Source organism: Ixodes scapularis, unplaced genomic scaffold, assembly GCF_016920785.2.
Source record: "Ixodes scapularis isolate PalLabHiFi unplaced genomic scaffold, ASM1692078v2 PGA_scaffold4__175_contigs__length_147842914, whole genome shotgun sequence".
In the NCBI taxonomy this organism is placed as follows: Eukaryota; Metazoa; Arthropoda; class Arachnida; order Ixodida; family Ixodidae; genus Ixodes; species Ixodes scapularis.
This window is the reverse complement of record NW_024609879.1, coordinates 102,936,558-102,956,990: the sequence shown is the minus strand read 5'-3', so window position 1 is coordinate 102,956,990 and position 20,433 is coordinate 102,936,558. Positions and strand designations below refer to the sequence as shown.

Here is a 20,433-nt window from a genome sequence, read left to right as displayed (position 1 = left end):
CTTGGAGAACCTGCGCCCGATTTCCCTTACCTCATGTCTGGGCAAACTGCTCGAGAAGATTCTACAGCTTCGCCTACACTATTTTTTTTTCCGACACCTCCGCCCTTCCCCACACCCTCTATGGCTACCGTAGTGGTATTGACACTCAGAATGTACTGCTACGCCTCAAATACGAAGTTCTAGACGCTCCGAGCACTGCTCAATATCGCCCTATCCTTGCCGCATATCTTAAAGGAGCCTTCGACAACCTGTATCACGACCTGGTCCTTGAACAGTTGGCATGCCACTGGCTGCGAAGCGAAGGTGTACAATTACATCTGCAATTTCCTCCGCGACAGGTCTGCCAGCCTCGTTCTTGGTCACCTTCGCTCCCCCTCCGCTCCGGTGGCAAACCGCGGTACTCCGCAAGGCTCTGTACTCTCTCCCCTCCTGTTTAACCTTGCTATGCAAGGTCTCCCTCTCCTTCTGGATGAGATCTCGGATGTCCGTTATGCACTTTATGCGGATGACATTACTGTCTGGGTAACGACAGGCTCCCTCGAACAAATCGAAACTCAGTTACAGGAAGCTGCTACTACCATCGAGCAATACGCCCGGCGTGGGGGCCTCACATGTTCCCCCACTAAATCGGTGTTACTAGTCGTGACAAAACACTCCCGCGGACAAGCCGATCTTCCCCTCACATCACACTAGATGACAAACCCGTCCCGCGTAAATCGGCCATACGGGTGATTGGCTTCACGTTGAAATCCAACGCTAAGGCAACACAAACCCTTCATCAACTCACCACCCAGTGCAACCAAATCATGCACATGCTACGCCGCGTCTTTAACCGACGAAATGGCCTTAATCTGAGCCATAGAATTTGGTGCCCATAATAAATGGCGCACGTTCTTTCCACGAGCCAGCAGTCGCCGGTGTGCGCGAGCACACGTAATGAAAATGACGTCAAAGACCTCCATTCGCGCTTAAGAGGACAGTGAAATGCATGGGCTTCGGGCCAAAGGAGAATAAAGACAGGCTTTTTATTTCTACAAGTGAAAGCTACGTGCTTGTTAGACCAATTAATAGCTTACCTTTTACACCAGACACCACTGTGTAGATGAAAACCTTGTCTTTATTCTCCTTTCGCCCGAAGCCCATACATTTCACTGTCCTCTTAAGCGCGAATGGAGGTCTTTGACGTCATTTTCGTTGCGTGTCGTGTCCAATCGTTGTTGCAGCGATTGGACACGGGCCACTACCCGAATGGCTGTCGAGCTATCAATTATCACAAGCCCAAATTGAGTGCTCACGCAATGCTCGGGTCCAATCTATGAGCCGCATTCAAATATTGTCACTGGAGGGTATTGCGACCGCTCAGCTACGTCATCAAGCTTTTCGAAGGAGAGATTGAATGAAAACGCTCGCTTTTGTCCTTGAACTTACACCGCAACAAAGGAGTTTTTTGGCCAGTAGCGTTGCGTGCGAGTATCCTTTAGTCCCATTAGTGCCAGTAAGCTCGTGTAAAGTGAAAAACATTCTAATTGAATACCAATGCCGCACCCCTTTAAGGAACTGAGGCACGATCGGCGCAGATAAATATGCCACGCAGTAAGTGTTTTGTGTACCAATTTATCCCGTGGTTTTTATTTTAGGTGACCACTGAACGTCTGGAATGGCAAGCGTTACGGTGAGTTACTTTAGTCCCGTCTACCTTGGTGTAGCGACATTGCGAATTTGGCTAGGTGGTACGTCTGTTCGTGCGTTTGCCGGTACAAGAACTGGCACAAGAAACCCGCGGCCATCCCTGTTAATACATCATACAAAATATGTGGATCCCTAGCCCTGTTTGTTTTGATCTGAATGAGCATCGTACCGGCGTGCGGTCGTGTAATCACTATTGCGTGAAGCACGTTAATGGCCCCAGGCTTGCTGTTGCACTGCACTCACAACATTTCTCATCTACAACTGGAAGACAAGTTGCCCGTTGATGCAGACTACGTTCTAGGCTGCATAAACATACACACACCCCAATCTTCTTTTTTTTTTTTTACAAGATATAGGATGCAGACATTGCTGCCTGAGGCATTGTTTCTTCCGTGTCATAATGGTCACCGAAAAACTGTCTGCGGACATGTTCAAGCATGTTCGAAGCTAACATGATTCAAACATGCTTGGGGCGTGCGCGCAGATAATTTTATCATCATGTCTGTAGCGAACATTGTGTTTTTTTATGATGCATGAATCTGAGGCATAAGACATTATGTCGCCATCGCCTGTTGCAACATAAGATCTACTGGAGAGGCTCCGCCCGCTAAAACCAAAGCTCCGCTCATGCAGGAGAATGATTGTTTGCCAGTGGCTCTCTTCTGGTGAACTACTGCTTGAGTGGCAGGAGCCAAACACAATTGATTTGAACATTTTGTAGAATATACAGTGTGAAACCGCAAGGACCAGCACATATAGCACATTAGCAGGCAGCGTTTTACGGAGAGACTCTAGCTCCCCAGGTTCTGAAGAAGCCGATTAGTTACGCTCTCTAGTTTTTTCTTGAGCCATTTCTAACGTCTTCCAGAACTTTCGTTGTCTGATTAAAGCAAATAACGTTGTACTAAACACATTGCAATGCCCGTTGTCCCGCACAGATGCTTTCATCATCAGAAGGCCTACTATCATCCATCGACTCTCTACATGATACGAGGGAAGAGAAACCTTGGCCCGCCGACAGAGGTAAGGACAACTCGATGAGAGAATTGGGGCACGTTTGCTACTGCTGACTGATTAGACAGATCGAAAGAAAAATGGCCTCGCATCTCAAGTTCGCGATCGTGACATTGGCTCAGAGGTCAATATAGTTTACGCCCTACACAACGCTGTGTACATTGGTAAAAAATATCATGGAAATCTTGTTACCTCTTACTTTTTGGAACTAGTTTCCGTTACATGTTTTATCGATTCAAAGTGAGTGTGAGTACCGTTTACCGTTTCGTCCAACTAAGGCGACAAGCACAGAAGTATGGCCGCTAATGTTTTTTTACAATCCGAACAACCTTACGTTTTTTTTTGTTTTTGAGCAATCTGACGAGGTTCAATCAAAAAGATAAATGTAACTTGATAACAATGGGTGTATTTGATATCTCGGTTTGCAGTGTACATTTCAATATAATTTTAAGACCTGAGTTTGGAGCGGAACAGAAAAAATACAACATTTGCCGCTGTACACAGCTTTAGGAATTAAGGTCCACGCGTGAATGTTCCTGACTCAGATACAAGCGAATAATGCGCGAAATAAACATCACCATGCATGTACCAGCCACGACATGGAATCGCTTCGCGGACCGAGAAAGAAAGGCAGCTACAGTCGAGGACAGCTTAAAGCCAAAGACACGCTGCTCATAGATCATTCAAAAGAAACGTCAACGTTATGTGGGCCTCCGGTGAGGACTATTAACGCATCACGGAAGAACAGCGGCTGGCGGTAATGAGGTAGTGGGACGAGCTGCTGGCGCATTCTTAACTTGCGCCCGACTATTCGCAACTCCGGCTCGCCGCTCACCCTCCCGCGGACAAACGAAGAACCAGAAGAGCGGGGATGGCGGCGGAGACGTTGGCAGGGACTGTCGGCCTTGGTGCTGTTTTTACCGCTAGGTTCTAGTCGGCGTGCTCGTGAATCAAGTAGTTTTTACGAAAAACGCGAGAGCGTTAAAATTGGAATTGTTGTGTTCCGCTTCGCAACAAGCTTATTTTCTTAACCCACGTCAACATCGCCGTCACTTGTGATGTACTCCTGCCCTGACCGCTTCTCATTGGCGGCCAAATAAATCATTTTAGCGCGCAGACTAGCGTCAGCGAGGAGGAGCACGGGAAATCCTCGTCGTTTCCACTCCACCTTGGAAGTATACCTCCCCGCCATCTATAGGGCGTTGTAGTTAACGTGCCTCTAACTGGAACACAACCTGTGCTCCCGTTTTCACACTGCTTCTTCCGGCTTCTATTCCGCCGACGCGTCTAAAGGAATATGGTTCCCACTGCACGTCTCGGACCTGGACTTCTGCGGACACGTGGTGACCAAGTCCAGCCCCGACCTCGACCACGATCACCCCGTAAGTCTAGCATCCATGGGCTAAGTCTACACTCTACGTACGTCTCTAAGTACAGACCCCAAGGCGCCGCCTCGCTAACGCGTGATCCCCGGGTTGCCAGGCTCATGACCCCACTGGAGGTTTTGCTCCGACGGAGGTCGAACTAGTTTCAAAGTGATAGCTTTATATGGGAAGCCTCTACAGACTTTGCATGCTCGTGCATGCAAAGTTGGCTGTGGCGCATAACGTCATTAGGGAGTTTTCGTAGACCGCGTTGCCCCCTCCGCTAAGCGTTCCGCAGCGAAGAGCGCCTGCGCGCCGATAGCCTTCAGACTATGGAGTTCCCGCTATCTTAGCGGGTTGCGGAGGGCCTTGCGGGACGGCGAAAACGATCTACGAAAACTCCCTAGTGTGTCACGTGACATTACCGTGACGTCACAGCCTAAGAAATCTGGAGCGTCTGCTCTCCCGGAAAACACTTGGAAGAGCCAATCACTGCAATCGACGGAGAGAGCTCGGCGAACAACGGGGCTGCTAATATGCTTAAACCTAAAAAAAAAAACGAAAGAAAAAAAAAAGGAACTGTTTGCGCTGTGGAACTGAACACGACATTTCGCAATGCTCGGTGCCACAACGCAGGCAGTTTTTTTTTTTTTTCAGGGGCTTAAACCATACTATCAGCCCCGCTATTCGTCAGTAATAACGAAAAGGGATTGCACGGGCTTTTCTCCCATTTCTTGTAAGCTTTCTAAATCAAATGCCGTGGTGCCCCACCTCGTGGCCGTGTGAGAGTGACTTACCTAATCTATACTAGGCCGTATGATTTTCTCTAAAAAATACCTATATCACTACTATAGAATTTGACAGTTTAAAAAAGGCAGGGTGTGGCGATCATCTCAATTCTACTCAGCAGTCAATAGCCATTAACACTTGACAAATTCACAAAAAAGGCTTCGACAACTTTTTTTTTTATCGAAACGTTATGGTCATGGGCTCAGGATAGCGTTCGCTCTCTTCATTAATCAGGCCGAACAAAGGGGGACCAATGATGGGCACATCGTGTTCGTTGCGGGGTAGTATATGGTGGACAGCTGATCTTACGTTGTAAAACAGGCTGGACACATCGGTACTTCGCTCATAAAAAACTCAAACTTTCACCGAATGTGCGCTGAGGTGGTGCATTTTAGCTGATAAGATTTTAAGCTTGAGGTACCTTTCTGCGAAAAATGAGACTAACAAACTTGTCAGGATCAACGGCGGACTGGATCGCAGACGACCGAATTATTGATACTAGTGACGCTTGGCGCCATCTCTTGATAGACGTAGCGAGCAGACGACAACAATCTTGACACACGTTTGCGGTATAAAACAGTATACATGTCATACTTCGAGAAACCGTTTTTATATTGTTATTGGTTCAAAAGGATTAAATGGCTTCTGATCCTATGTACCCATTCACAGCTTGAAAACGACTGGGCATGTTAAGTTACGAACGAATTCGTCGCATCGGTTCTTAACAATTTTTTTTTCAGTGAAGCAGCTAACAGTAACGGGGTAACTGACGGTGTTTATACCTTATGGTTATTTCGCAGGGCTTCTCGGATCCTGCCTACCGCGCCCGTCGAGACGAAATTTCTCAGATTGCCTTCGACTACAAACAGTGAGTAAGCGTTTCAAACGATGTTGCCCACCTGAACCGCAGGGTGTCAGCGGAGACTCATGTGCGTCGTTTTGCTCCTGCAGCGGTCAAGCCATCCCTAGAGTCGAGTACACCCCGGACGAAGTGAAGACATGGTGAGGTCACTTGTTTCGTACGGTGGTAGTCAAACTTAAGACGCATACATGATAAAAACGTCATGTCATCTTTTGGAATTGCCCGGTCTTCAGCCCGCGATCGTTGCCTCTTGTCGTGCCTTGGCTGCGCGTGCTCTCTTGAAGCTCACGCTACGCTGAAGCGCAATCCAAGCTAGGAAGCTCGTGCTCAAGGCTGGAGAACTGAAAGTCCCACCGCCGTTTTTACCTTGTGAGCGACTATGCGCTGACAAACCGAGGAGGAGATGATAGACCGAACTCTGATTGGAAGGACAGGGAGTAGACGCAAAGACCCTGTCTCTACTCACTTTCTTCCTCCATCCAATCTTAGCAAACAAGAGTGTCGTCTGCTTTTTGCGCAGGGTTTGGCGTTCAAACGCCAGACTCGGCGCAAGAAGTAAAGCACGGTACAAGGCAACGAGCGCGTGCTGGAAGCCGCGCATTCTAAAGGGACACCCTGCCGTTCTCCATCCAGTCCTCAACTATAATAACAGTTGCGCTTTAGTTTAGCGGTATGAAGACCCAACGGGTGCTTTAAGGGAGGGAACTGAAATAGATAACGTACCGGGCACGATTTGGGTACCTCGATGATTTTGTTTTCACTCGCCCTATACGGAGAAACGCAGTACAATCGCGCGGGACTTGTTCGAGGCGCAGTGTTAGCGGTTACGATGAGTACAATTGTTTACTTATTATGGCAGGGGCATCGTGTACAGAAGTACGAAGGCCCTGATGAAAACACACGCGTGCCAGGAGTTCATCGAGGCCATTGGAGTCCTGGAGGAAGAACTGAACTACGGACCGGACAGCATACCGCAACTGGAAGACGTGTCCAACTTCCTCAAGCGTGAGTCCTTGACCGAGCCAATGGTGCAATCGGTTACCCTACCCGGCCTCGTTCCGTATATCTGGAACCACTTTAGTACTCGACAACTGTAGAGCTTTCTTTTCGGGCATGCAAGTAATCGCATTGGCAGCGGTGCAATATAAAAAAAAAAAAAAGAAGAAACGTTTGGGACACGTTATGTTTTGCGTTTCTTAGTATGTCAGTGACTATACGGAGAGCAAGTCGTCTGCTTCTTGCGCAAGAGTGGCGGTGACGTCAGAACGACGCTGCGTCCTGATTGGCTTTGATGGGAAGAATAGTGGGTAGTCCTCACTGCTAGATGCCTTCAGATTTACCCCTTATTTTGTTTTTTAATCAGCCAATAAGAGCTTGGCGTTCTGACCATCATCGGAATTCCTGTGCAAATAAGCAGACGAACTTGTGCTCCGTATAGAGTAGCTATGCTTAAAGACTCGCCACTTTTGTTCCCGATTTTTGTTTTGTGGGCGCCGCCATACTGGTGATTGGTGCGGAGCGCGGGCGCAATCGGCGATCGTTGCGATTTGAAAATGCGACTTTTTGAGCTCTATGCTCGTTCTGACCTCAAGCCTCCTTAGCGAAAACATGTGCGGTTCCACGCGGAGCACGACCAATTGCCTCCCTTATGTAGAGAATTAAGATATATGTAGGCTCATTCTAGATGAAATATCCGTATGATTACGTGTTTTCGTAGTATATTCTTCGTGAAAATCGGAGGGTGTTTCTCGGAGTTGATTTTTCGCTAAAAATTCGGAGTTTGTCGGAGTTAATATTAGTTAGATTCCAAATTCATTGAAATTAGTAGTTTCATTTCTCTGTATTCACAACTTTTTGTTTTCCAAAGTTCAAAAACAAAGTCGGACAGAACCGTAACCATCCTTATTCATCACAACTCGCTTCTAGCAAATGATATTTCCACAGCTGTATTTGGCCTTGGCCGCCTTGCAATTGGCAATAGTCATAACCTTACGACAAATATTTTAAAGAAGTGTTGCCTCAATAGCAGTAGATACTTCGAAATAGCTATACTCATGGACGCGCAGTCGCTGGGAAGCAACGAAGCTTCAGCTGCACTCACCCTCCATTGAAATCTACGAGTTCATATCTTTCACCGCGAAAGACACTACCCCTCTTTCCTCTTGAAGCAGAAATAGTATGGTCCAAACATAAACAATCGCTGACCCGTAAATACCGTGATACATTGTTCTGAATGAACCTTGACGAACCTTTTGTAAGTAGTTCGCGATTTTAAAGGAAACTGAAGTGGTCTCTACTCGACACCAGTGACCCTGAGCGCTTAAAGGGGCACTGAAGCAATTTTTTAAAAAGGCCGTATTTGATCTTATATTGTTTAAATGTGTTAGTTCCCACATATACCAAGTCCTATACTAGAAAACCGCCTATTCATTTCAAGGCAACAGAAAAACATACGTACCCCCTTTTTGTTTTGTTTTGCGGACTACAATGTGTGGACCAATGAACGCCCTACAATACGCGCAGGTTCCGATTGATTTTATTATAACTCGTTTTGAAGAGAGTCTGATAGGTGTACATTCGGATAAAACTCCCCTTTTTCTCCGCGAGCGAAGCTATCGCAATAGCTCGCCCACAAGCGCCCTTCGTCGAAAGGGCGTGTCGCGAATTTTGAACACGCGTTTAACGAGGAAATACGCTACGCTCGGTTGTAGTTTCAGGTCTGTTGGGATACGTAGAGCGTCTAGATTGTGTTGTCACCACAAAAGGACGATCTCAAAATCGACTTCAGTGCCCCTTTAAGAAAAAGTCATTTCTAAGACGCCGTCTTTCTAACTTTTTGTTTTGCTGTCGTGACCTCGAAATTCGAAGTCTTTGGGATAAATTCATATTAACAAAAAAATTTACGGACGAATCTTTTTGTTCGAATTCATCCGAGAAAAGGGACCCTTAAATATACGTTATCTTATCAAGACGTACACGTTTAAAACACCGGAAGCATCGCTTCTTCTTCCGACTACAAAATACTGTAAGAACTACTTTGCGTTGCGCATGAACAATGCGCAAAACTTCATTTCTTTTAGGGTGGATACGCGTATAGATGCGGTGTCTTAACGTTTCTGAATCACAGAAGACCGTTCTCCCCAATTTCAGATACAGCTTCAGATAACTGACATGACGAGTACGCTATTTAGTTGCTTGCCTTATACGTGTTCTTAACATGGGTAACGAACAGATGAAGCATACGAGAAAGTAACCAGCCACTTCCGTCATTGTCTTGTATATCAGTTGCAACCCAGACAAGCATAAAAAAAAAAGAATGCGCACAGTGTGCAATAAAGATGGACACATCAGTAAACAAGACCGGACAAACGCCAAATAAGGGTCACGGCGACTGAATCAACAGCACGTGGCAAGGAACGCGGTCTCTTATCCATGTAAATGAGCGGACGCCTGGCAGTTAACTTATCGTTCGTCTCGTTTTTTATTGCGCACGTTCGCATCAAACTCCTGGCTGTTTTGTCTGGCCCCTTTTACAAACAGCGTGATGCCTTTGGAGTTGCGACGAAGCTTGCATTGTCCGCAGTGCAGAGAAAGTTGTCCCCTTGACTTCCGTATGGAAATCTTATATCTGGGGCATATCTGGCCATATCAAACATTATAGGATTATATACGGCCTATATACAGCCTTATCTGAAGTATATACCGCCTTATCTGGCATATATACAGCATTATCTGGCCATATCAAACATTATATGATTATATACGTCCTATATACAGCCTTATCTGGTATACATGCAGCCTTATTTGAGGTATATACTTTGTTATCTGGCGTATATACAGCTTTATCTGGCAGCCGGTTTTCAATATATAAAAAAAAGTTTTAAAAAAGTAAAAAAAAGGCTTTGTTAGCAAACTGTGAATGACTCATTGTTTGCGAGCTAAATATTAACACAAATAATCCCAAACTTCAGCTTTGGCAAGCTTAGGTTTGGGATTATTTGTGCTAAATTTCACGAGGATTTCAATGTAGCTTAATTATCTCAAAATGTTAACATTACGCCCGAATAGGCAATTTGATATATCCCCCAAACGCTTCGGCCCGTCGGCCCGCGACTCGAGGAATCACGGGGACGGTGTTTCTTCAGCTGCCTAGTGATCGGAAATTTCAACCCATTTATGGTTACACAGTTTTGAGTGTAACTCGGAGTACCATCAACAATTCTATAGAACCCAAGTTCCTGTCTTATCACTTTTAAAATGTCTCGCCAATGTCAGTACAGTGCATTCTGTCCAACCTTCAACCTGGATGAGCTGCCAGACATATCTCTTACATCATTATCATTCTCGTAGAGCTTCAAAGACGCTGATATTAAGTTAGAAACGCTAAAGGTGCTATAGACAGCTCCGCTGAATTAAAGCTAAATTTCGGTTTTGGTTGTTGTGATTTCTCGGCTTTTAAGTATTTCCTGCTAAAACAAAAATCACGAGAATGACAATTCTCGTGATTTTTGAGATTTCTGCGGCTCAGCCAGGTTCAAAGGTGGATCGCATGCATAGTACTATAAACGCTGCCATTGACGAGAAATTTTAAAAGTGATATGACAGGCCCTTGAGCCCTATGGGACGCTTGTTTAGGGTGACTACGAATTACACTCGAAACTGTGTAACCATAAACTTGGTCAAAATTAGCGATCTCTAGGGAGCTGCAATTTCCTGCCTGGCCAGATCTGGAATTTTCATACTTAGCCAGATCTGGGATTTCTATACCTAGCCAGGGATATCAGACTATATCTGACATTATGAGGCTACATCTGGCAGATGTACAATATAAGGTTATATGTGGCAAATATTTGATATGGCCATATCTGAAATCTTCAGATCTGGCCAGATATAATTTTTTTTGTACGGTCTGGCGCGTTTACGCTTGCGGATTCGCGCAGGCGAAAAGTTGATTATCATGCCGGGTGACGAAATCGACTCGTCAATGACGGGAAATTTGGATATGGGTCTTTGACATGTCCGGAGTTTTCGCCATCGAAGAGCCGATTTCACCACCCGGCTCCAAAATCCGCTTTCCGCCTGCGCGGATCCGCCCGCGAATCCGCAAGTTCAAACGGGCCTATCGATGGCATCGGACATGCCACGTGCCCGTGCCTCCGCGGGACAGGGCCGCTAGGGCAAAATTAACATCGCGTCCTAATTGAGCGTTTTCATTTCTTGGAACGCCGCGAAATGCTGCACCTGCCTTATATCTTTCTAAATTGAGTTGATTTAGTGGTTTTCGATGATGCTCAGCAGGCTTTTAATTTGTACCACATGTTTCTGTTCACTATACCGGTGATATAGGTGACGTCACCATATAGGTCACAATACAGGTGTGGCACCGTGGTGGACCCCGCGGTGACACCACGGGGCCACACCTGCTGCCTTATCACCTTATGTTGATATGGCAACACAGCAGGTGTGGCACCGTGGTGCCACACCTGCTGCGTTTAAAGGGACACTGTCAGGGTAGTTCTGCTCGCCGAGGTTTTTAGTTGTACGTGACATATGAGAGCCCAGCTACCCAGAACGGAATTTGCGGCTCGAAATTCGGTTTCTTTCCGCCCGAAAACCGCCGATCAAGAACTGGCCGGTTCGAGTCGCGCTCACTCTCTTCTCCGTGGTCACGGGCCGTTTTCTAAGGTTTCGAAGCGACCACCAAATTTAATCAAAGTCGTGGGTCATTGAAGGCAGACTGTCAATACTAAAAATAGAAAAAAATATGAAACCCGTTTCTTGTGGCGTCCAAAAAACTGCAAATACGTTGCGTTCACTGCATAATTTTCAACATGGCGTCGTTTCGCGTTTCGTGGGAGTTGCGGGCGGACGACGGGCGTGGGACCTCTACTTCAGAACTGTTGTTTACGGTACCGGGGAATTCTGTCTTCCTTCGAAAGAGAAATTTTGGACCGATCAAAAGAACAGATATTCATCCCGTAAGACACGCCTGACCAGCAAGCCGATTGCGCGAAGACGGCGCTGAGCCGTCGTACCTTCTCGTGGCTGAAGTCATCGCTCGCTCAAACCTCAAGCACGAAGTGCGTATATCGAGTTGAATACGCACGCGTACGGTTTCTTTACTTGGTGCGAATGTGGCCAATGCGTGGTGCTGCCAGACTTCAAGCCGGAAGTGCATGTACTGGAAGGAAATCGGCAGCAAACTTTCCGACATACAGTCGACCGGATGCATTGCTGCATTAAAGAGTTCATTCAGTAGCTCAGTGGAAAGAAGTCCGCTGGACAAGCGGCGGGCACGGGTTCGATGCCTGTGTGGGCGTACCGTTTTTTTTTTTTTTTTCTTTTTCAAACATTTTGCAATGTTTAGATTTTTTTCTTTTTTTTACAATTATCACTGAAAAAAAACAACAATTTTGGTAGACGATACGTCGCTGAACTAAATGGTATCGGGTTCCATTATTGACACCTCTGACGCACAATGCCACTTTCAGATGTGAGGCAGCTCTTCACGCAACATCTTGGGAGTATTCTTTTCGGAGCCGATCACGGGAATTCCCCACGGGCACTCGCTACTAACTGCCAACACTTAAATGCACAAAACAACTCATCTTGAAGTACAGAACAGCGAGCGGAACAAACATAACTGCAAAGGAATCGCACTGCGAGCGGATCCCGAACGCATTACGTCTCCTGCCCCCGGAAGAAAAAAAAAAAAAAGAAAATCGCACAGTCGGGTGTAGCCACGTGACTTTCGCCACTCACTCTCTCCTCTCCACATCTCCGTGCGGTGCGTGGGTTTCGGTTTCAATTTCGAGCAGTTGCGTGTTTTGGCTATAGGAAGTATTCACTGGCGGCCATAGCTGTGTGCGCGGCTGCTGAGCGCGGGCTGATGGCGAGCTTCCCCGGTTCCTTTGCAACGTGCATTCCACACCCTCTAGATTGTCGGTCTTAGCAGCCTATTAATGTGGGCTCGTTCAGAGCATGCCCTCTAGACATCGCCCACAAATATAGCGCCCAGTGAATACTGCTTATATTAAAAAATACGTGACTCTGTAGCAAAATGTTAATTGGGTAGTATTCCGACATCATAATGAATCGCCTGGCAAGAAACGAAAAAAAAAGTTTTTGGGGATGTCGGTGTCCCTTCAAGGGGACACCTGCTGACGTCACCTTATGTTGTGACGTCATATAGTCACGTGACGTGACATCATGGCGTCGCGTGGCGTTGGACTGTCACGCTGCGTCGCAGCGTTACCGTGTGACTCACCGTGTCGCGCGATGTGACGTCACAATTTTCGCATTCCCTTGTGACACAAAACGTGGTTCGTTAAAAAAATCACGTCGACTGCGGTCGCAGCTAACTCGCATTCGACGGAATGTCTGAGCCCGGTGGTCCTTTCCCCCTTCCAGGTAAGAGCGGCTTCAGCCTGCGGCCAGCTGCCGGCTTCGTGACGGCCCGGGACTTCCTGGCCAGTCTCGCCTTCCGGGTGTTCCAGTGCACGCAATACGTCCGACACAGCTCCGCCCCGCACCACTCGCCGGAACCGTACGTGGTGCACCGAGTGGCCAATGAGAAAGTGCGATTAGTGTCAAACAGACCCAGTAGCAAAAAAAAAGAAAAAACTGTACACCACTGTACACGTGATAGAATTGCTATACGGCGAGAAAGCGTCTTAGAATGTGTCCTTCTTGGTGCATTGGAACGCACAAAGGGCCACGCCAATCAAAGAGCTACAGAGAATGAGTAATGAACGCCCGATGACGAGGCAGCCCAGCTCGCGCGGACATTGGTTGAGCCCGGGTAGGGGGGGGGGGGGGGGGGGGGTGACAAACGCCACGTGGGCGCATTTGGTAGGTAAACCCACACACGATGATGATAATAATAACCTTGTCTTAAAACAAGCCGGAACACCACCACAGCGTCGCTACTCACACAAGATCCGGAAGGAGCAGACGAACTTGCTTGCCGTATAGCTACACGAACAGTTTAAGAAAGCCATTGCGGAACGACTATCGAAACCTAATTATCGTTCGGCAGCCACTGAGATTGTGGCATTTACCGATAAGGGCTAAGGATAAGGATAAGGAGTAAAAATAGGCATTAAGGGAAGGAGTAAGGATAACGAGAAGGGATTACGATAAGGAGAAGGAATCAAGAAAGGCGAAGAAGCCACGTCCTACCTTTCTTAAACTGTTGAGAAGCGTTTAAGTTGAGGAACGTTCATGGTGCAAACAGCGCGATTAGAAACGACAACGACCGAAACAATAGAAAGAACGCGACAAAGCCTTGTCCAAGAATTTAAGATTTATTAGGAATAGCATACATACTATAGTATTGGAGACGTTAGCTACCTCTAGGGGTTCGTCCCTATCGGGCGAATATGGCGTTCTAAAACAGGTTCTGCAGTGCCATGTGCCAGCTCAGCGCACAATTATCGGGTTTCAGCAGGTAAGCAGGGCTCGAAAAGGTTGGCCCCGATTTTTAACCGCTACTTTTCCTACCTGCTGTGACGGTGCTGCTGTGAGCGAGCTTTCGAAGGTTTGACCTTCTTCGGAGAAGTAATGGAAGGACTGCGGTGCCGGTAAACGTCGATAAACGCACAATGTCTGATTCGCGCGGTATAGCGTCGGTTTCGTTCGGAGCGGCCGGGGCAACCCGCTGATACGACAGTCACAACATGTCACCGGACAAGTGTTCCACCAAGCCAACCGCCGACGACATCTGATCGCGGAAGCCATAAGGAACGACCGGAAATCGATAAAGGATCTGTACTGTTCAGTTTAGTGTTTCCCCGCTAGGTGCCGTAGGTTTTGCTGGAGTCGGCATGCTACCGAGAGTAAATGTGCTGTGCGTGTTCTTTTTGGAATGAACCTTTAGCTGTGAATCAGCAGCGCTTGGTCCTGCCCTGTTTTGCCCTCGTTTTTTTTCCCTCAGTTTTTATCACGAACTTCATGTTCAAGGTAATTGATTCCCTTGGAAAGCTGAACGCATATTCCATACTACGTTTATTCACCGGTTCATTGTAACTTGCATCTACCAAGGTGAATTACGAAACATTCTTTGAGACCTTAGAGATGCCACGAGCCTCGAATTACTAGGTTAGAAAAGTTCAACCTCATTTAAATTTTTGAGATTGCGAGAAAAGCTAATTGGACGAATCTTAAGCTTTCTAAGTTGCTGAGTCAAGAGGTTCGACACATTTCAAACCTTGTTAGGAGATTCGAAGACCGAAAAAGTTATTTTAGAATTCGCGGTGTGTGGTCTTACTGTAAAATTGCATGTAAAGAACCAATTAAAATTTCTTGATCAGCTCTAAAGTTTCCGTCCATAAAGCTGATCTCTTCGTTGATTCATGAAGTTAGCCTTTATAAGACATGCCAGTAAAGATTCGCCACTTAAAAATAAAATATATGTATTCCGAATTTACTACTCTAAACTATAGCGGAAGTGTGTTCATATCGAAGAGGTGAAGTTAAAATCTCGAAAAGTTTCACATCTCTTCAAAGTCGTTCTATCTACAGGTTCTACAGGCTTACAACTTCCCTATTATCATATTGAAACAACAAAATTATCTATCTGTCATAAAAAAAAAAAGATGAAACGACTGATCAGCTTGTATTAATCCAGTGTTTTTGCTTGTTTTGTTTTTATCTACCAGAGACTGCATCCACGAATTAATTGGTCACGTGCCCATGTTCGCGGACCCGCACTTCGCCCAGTTTTCTCAAGCCATCGGCCTGGCCTCCCTGGGAATCTCCGACGAAAACATCGAGAAAGTGGCTACGGTGACAACACATCTTTCCCTCTGACTTTTATTCTTGAATTTAGTTACTTGAAGAAAAGAAAAATGTAGGGCTCTGAAATTAATCGCCAGTTAACTTCTTAATCGGGTATCGGGTTAAAAGGTTGCAATGGTCCTTCCAATTGTCAGTGTATCATTTTCATGGCTGTCAAACTTGGCATAAAAAAGTATTAACTGTCGAAACACCTGCTCCTCGGGATGCCGTTATTACAAAGGCAACCTTAAAGTTTAAGAAGCACCGAAAAATAACAGATGAAGATACAACTGAAACGATACATTTTGTCTGTCTGTTGTTTGCGACACTTTTCGAACCGCAAGATGGACCATCTAGTCTAATTAACCAGAGTGTTCAAAGTGGCAAGGTTGCTGCACACTTGGACTAAAATGATGTATACATGAAAGTGCAAAAGTTGCAATACATTAATTGCTTCGATTTCTGCTGAAAAGTATTCCCCGTTATTGCTGTTCTGTTCCTTTTTCCATGTTGTCAATGCCTGGCAACATTTGCAGACTAGAAACGCTACGGCTTATTGTGCTAAAGCTAGTGACGGTGCAATACACGTAGCGATCTCTAAAACAAGAGCATACGTCTGCCATTTCCCAATGCTCTATTTGGCACGCTGTAGACAATAGACAGCAGCTTTCGTTGGCTGCCAAGTTTATGGTGACAGGGAATATTAGCGTTTCTAATAACTAAAGCATTGAGATCACATTTGAAGCTTCGGCTTTGCTCGCGCGGCTGTGGTAAAACGGCGTATTTCACATCTTCGTTCATATTGAACAAAATTTGAGATCTGAGGTATTGACGTACCTTTGTGCTAAAGGATTAAGGAACTAGGGAGTCTTCCAGGTGAAAGCTTTGGTATATACACGTTTGGAAGCACCCATGTTTCAAAAGTTAGTCTGACCACTTTGGGTGGGAAATGTTTTGTTTTCTACTCGGAGTGTCCAGGCGGTGTGGAACAAAAAGACAGAATGGAAATAAATTGGCAAGGAGGGAAAATAATACTTTTGGTTTCTAAGCTAGGTGGCGTAAGCTACCGACCATTTTAAAGAGTTTAGCCGTTGGCATCCATCTACCACTCAGGCTTGACTAGCAGACGATCCATACACTCTACACACACCATCTGCAAAAAAAGAGGCTGCTGGGCGCAGCCATGCAAACGGTGCAGTGTGCATAATTGTCTGATTAGTGTCGAGCCGTGCTAAGGCGTGCCCACAGTTGCCAGATGGGCGTCTGATAAAGCGTTTTTCACCCATGGCGACCGGACCTGCCCTTGCAGCGTTGCTTAGTGAATGGCTCCTCTCTCTGTCTCGCAGCTGTACGCCTTCACCGTTGAGTTCGGACTGTGCAAGCAGAACGGAGAGATCAGGGCCTTCGGCGCTGGCTTGCTGTCCTCGGTCGGCGAAATACAGGTACGTACGACCAGAGGTCACTGCAGCCTCTGTGAGCACTCCAGGGATGCCTGCGCACTTCTTTGTTGTAACGTCTGAATGCATAATCTTGTATAATGAAATGAGCAGTCGGACTGGAGGCTCTAGCGCAAACACGACATTGGCGCTTTTTTCGCTTTTTTTATTTTTTTCTTCTACCGAGGTTGGCAGAAACGAAATGTTACGACTTCCGCGAAAACACACTTTTAGCTACACTAACAATAATGACGACGAGTTTTTAATTAAAAAAAATACAAGCAAGAAAAAATCATTTATTTGTCGTGCTGAGCCGCGCCTTCGTAGATACTCCCTTGTATACATTAACGTGTGCAATATCTTCCTGATAGTGTTCCACGCGCCATGTTGAAGACCATTCGAATAATCGCCTTCTGCGCGCTGTCATCTTTGTTGACGGCGATGCCTAACGTGTTCTGAGCATGTACAGTGGCTTTCTTACGCCGAATGTCACACGCCGCGCATGAATCCCCAGCCCATTGACTCGACAATATTTTTTCCCCGTGGGATAAGTGCCGAAAAGGTTATAGAATTTATTCCCACATTAATGAGGCACATTTGTGAGGCTTGGGGATGATAGACCACGTGGTTTACTCGGCTGTCTTTTATTATTTTCGATTCCAGCATGCACTGTCCGGCAAGCCCACGATCGTAAACTTCGATCCCGAAAAAACCGCGGTGCAGAAGTTCCAGGACTTCACGTACCAGAGCACCTACTTCCTCGCAGAAAGCTTCGACGACGCCAAGGAAAAACTGAGGTACGGCCCAGGTTCATGCGTTTCTGTTTTGAATCCCCACTCACTCTGTCCTCCATATCACCCCAAAAGAACTATGCACAGTCTCAGCGTGGAGGCAATAGACAGGTGCAGCTTAAGCCTTCGGACCTTGTATATCACAATGCACATGTAATGCAATGTTTTCTATGTAGTCTCGCATCAGTTGGCGGCTCAGATCTTGGAAATACAGTTGTAGGCGTGAAGTAAGTTGTCAAATAAAACTTCTAGGCGGTGAATTTGATAGTTTGAGCAAGCGAGAAATGCGGGGCGTGCCTCATTGGGTTCATGCTCCTTGCTTCGTGATTGGTTGTCAGATGATTCTTATCAGTAAAGCCCCAATCTCATTGGCTGAAAGGGATATTGAGATGGTCAGATTCGCCACGCCCCACGTTCCTTAAGCTGTCTTTTACTCTATGTTTCGTTCCACCTTGAGGAACACTGACACTTCAAAGTCATATATATATTTTTATTATCCGAAACGATTGAAAACGATGCCTGGACATTACCGCAAAAATTAGAAACTTGGGTATTCAATATTTGTGAAGTAAACAAAACAATTTCCAAATGCCGAATTAGAAGTTCCCGCGCGATCCGCGCCAGTGTAGTAAAGTCAAATATGGAGCGGCCTTGCGCGTCGACTTTCTTTCACGCCTCCGCTCCGAATGCGTGTGTGACCACGTCGTTGCCGCCGCGACCCGAAGCGAGGAGGTGAGGAGCGGGAGAGAAGGGCGCCGGCGTACCGGAAAAAACCGGTTTCCTCAGTACACGTGCCGTGCCGCCTGCTTATCGCTGCGAGCAGACGACGCTTGACGTCTGGCCGCTTCTGCGTGAAAGGCTGCCTCGGCGGAGTCACAACCAAAACTAGGATGCACAGACACCAAACCGTGTTTTTGACCATTTGACGATTTCCTTTTCGAAGTCTGAGAGGTCGTGGGGGCCTAAAAAAGACCACTTCGTCCGATTCCCCGACTCACCGATCAGCAACGTTTTCCGAAGGAGGAAAAAAATCCCGAGAGGCGACATCACAACGGACTCCGAATTTTGGTTTATAAAAAAGAAGGGCCGTAGTGCGTTCGCAATTGCGTTAAAAACATGTTTTACGATTGCCCTTATAAAATGTTATAGAAATGTCGCCTACAAAGCTTCTAAATTTCATGATATTTGACGTCACAAATAAAAAGAAGCGAGGAGGTGAGGGGCGGGGAATTTTTTTTTTTCGCAATGCGGTATTTCTTGCGTGTCTATGACTGCAATTTGCATCGTTTTAGACAATAAAAAAATACGACCTTTGAGGTGTCAGTGCCCCTTTAAGTCCAAATGGAGCCCACGCTACGAGTTCATAGGACCATTCAGACAGCCTCAAAAGCGCTACACCATGGTGTTCCTCATGTTTCTGCACGTGTTCTATCATCGCTGAACCAATCATAAACAGGAAAGACCTAGTGACATGCACTTTTGACTCTGCTTGATTCGCACCCTTACCTCGTAGCGTCGGCAGCTTCTGGACTTAGGCTGAAACCAAGTATAGGCGCTTCTACTTTTCGGCGGTGAACGGGGTTTCAAACCCTTTGTCGTGGCTTCGGTGCTTATCGATGCAATATATTTATGTTTTTCTGCCTTTTCTTTATTGGCAGGCGCTACGTGGCCAAGAGTCGTTTCCGACCGTTCGATATTGCTTACGACGCCCGCCGCGAGCGCGTCATTCCCCTGGGTTCTCCCGAGGGTCTCATCATCGTGACCAACAGTTCCTAAGGACCGACTGAAGCGACAGGCGACAAACGCCGCAACCCGCCGACACGTCGAGCCCAGCCTGTTGTTGGCAAACCCCCCTCACACTTGGGGGCTGCGCAGAGACTTTGCAAAACGTGCAGCGCCCTCACTGGTGCCGAAAGGCATTCTGGGAGACGACGGAGGCAACGGCGTCAATGCAGACGAGCGGCCGAGAATGGGGCGTTTCTCGTTCTCCCTTTTTCTACCACTCCCTGAAGTGTCACGTGACAGATGCAAGGACCTCCCCACAATCCGTGGTGCGCGTCGGGCGCCACGAATTGTGGGAATTTTGCAAGTGGTTCGTTGGTCACCAAAAAACATGTTCGCGAACAAGCACGCTGAAGCAGGCTGCTCGGGCCGCTGCTTTTGGAATGCTAAAGAAACTACGTCTGTTGTTTGTCTATTTTGTAAAAATATACCCTGTTGTAAAAAACAAAAACAAAAAAGACTAATTGTTTTGTTGCAGTAGAAGTGCAGGGTGTGAGCCGATAAAAAGAACTGCTTTTTATGTTGTCGCAAGAATGAACTAGGCATCGTTGAGAGCTCAGACTTGTTTTGGACATAGCGCCAGTGGTGGGAACGAGATGCCAAAATATTGTATACTCAGCATTATCCGATTCGAAAGTTAAAAGCGATTTTTTGAAGTTTTCAGTCAGGAATATGATGGCCAGTTGAACCCGAAAGACACAAAGATAAAGAGCGGTTGTCCCAAAAGCGAACACCATTTTTAACATCTTGAAAACGCAGAACTATAGTTCGTTTCACCTTATGTTCGAGCGAAACTGACGCTACAAGCGCGAGCATGCTGCTTGTAACAGCGCCTGTAGTGCACGAGCGCACGTGCGAGCCCGAAACGCTCAGATTGTTGGGTTTGCGCTTCTAGCCTTGACTTCGTTCGCACATAACGTGAAACGAAG

The 20,433-nt window shown here is 46.6% G+C and overlaps 1 protein-coding gene across 1 annotated transcript; it reads left to right on the top strand.

The window, feature by feature from the left end:
* Positions 1–3,965: 3,965 nt before the first annotated feature.
* LOC120842138 (tyrosine 3-monooxygenase) lies at positions 3,966–19,692 on the top strand (the record flags this gene model as incomplete). The annotated part of the gene is made up of 9 exons (XM_040213167.3): positions 3,966–4,085; positions 5,657–5,724; positions 5,808–5,858; positions 6,578–6,723; positions 13,129–13,264; positions 15,378–15,504; positions 16,842–16,937; positions 17,595–17,728; positions 19,381–19,692. Coding segments are annotated over 9 exons (996 nt in total), but the record flags the coding sequence as incomplete, so codon positions are not given.
* Between the last annotated feature and the right edge of the window lie 741 nt (positions 19,693–20,433).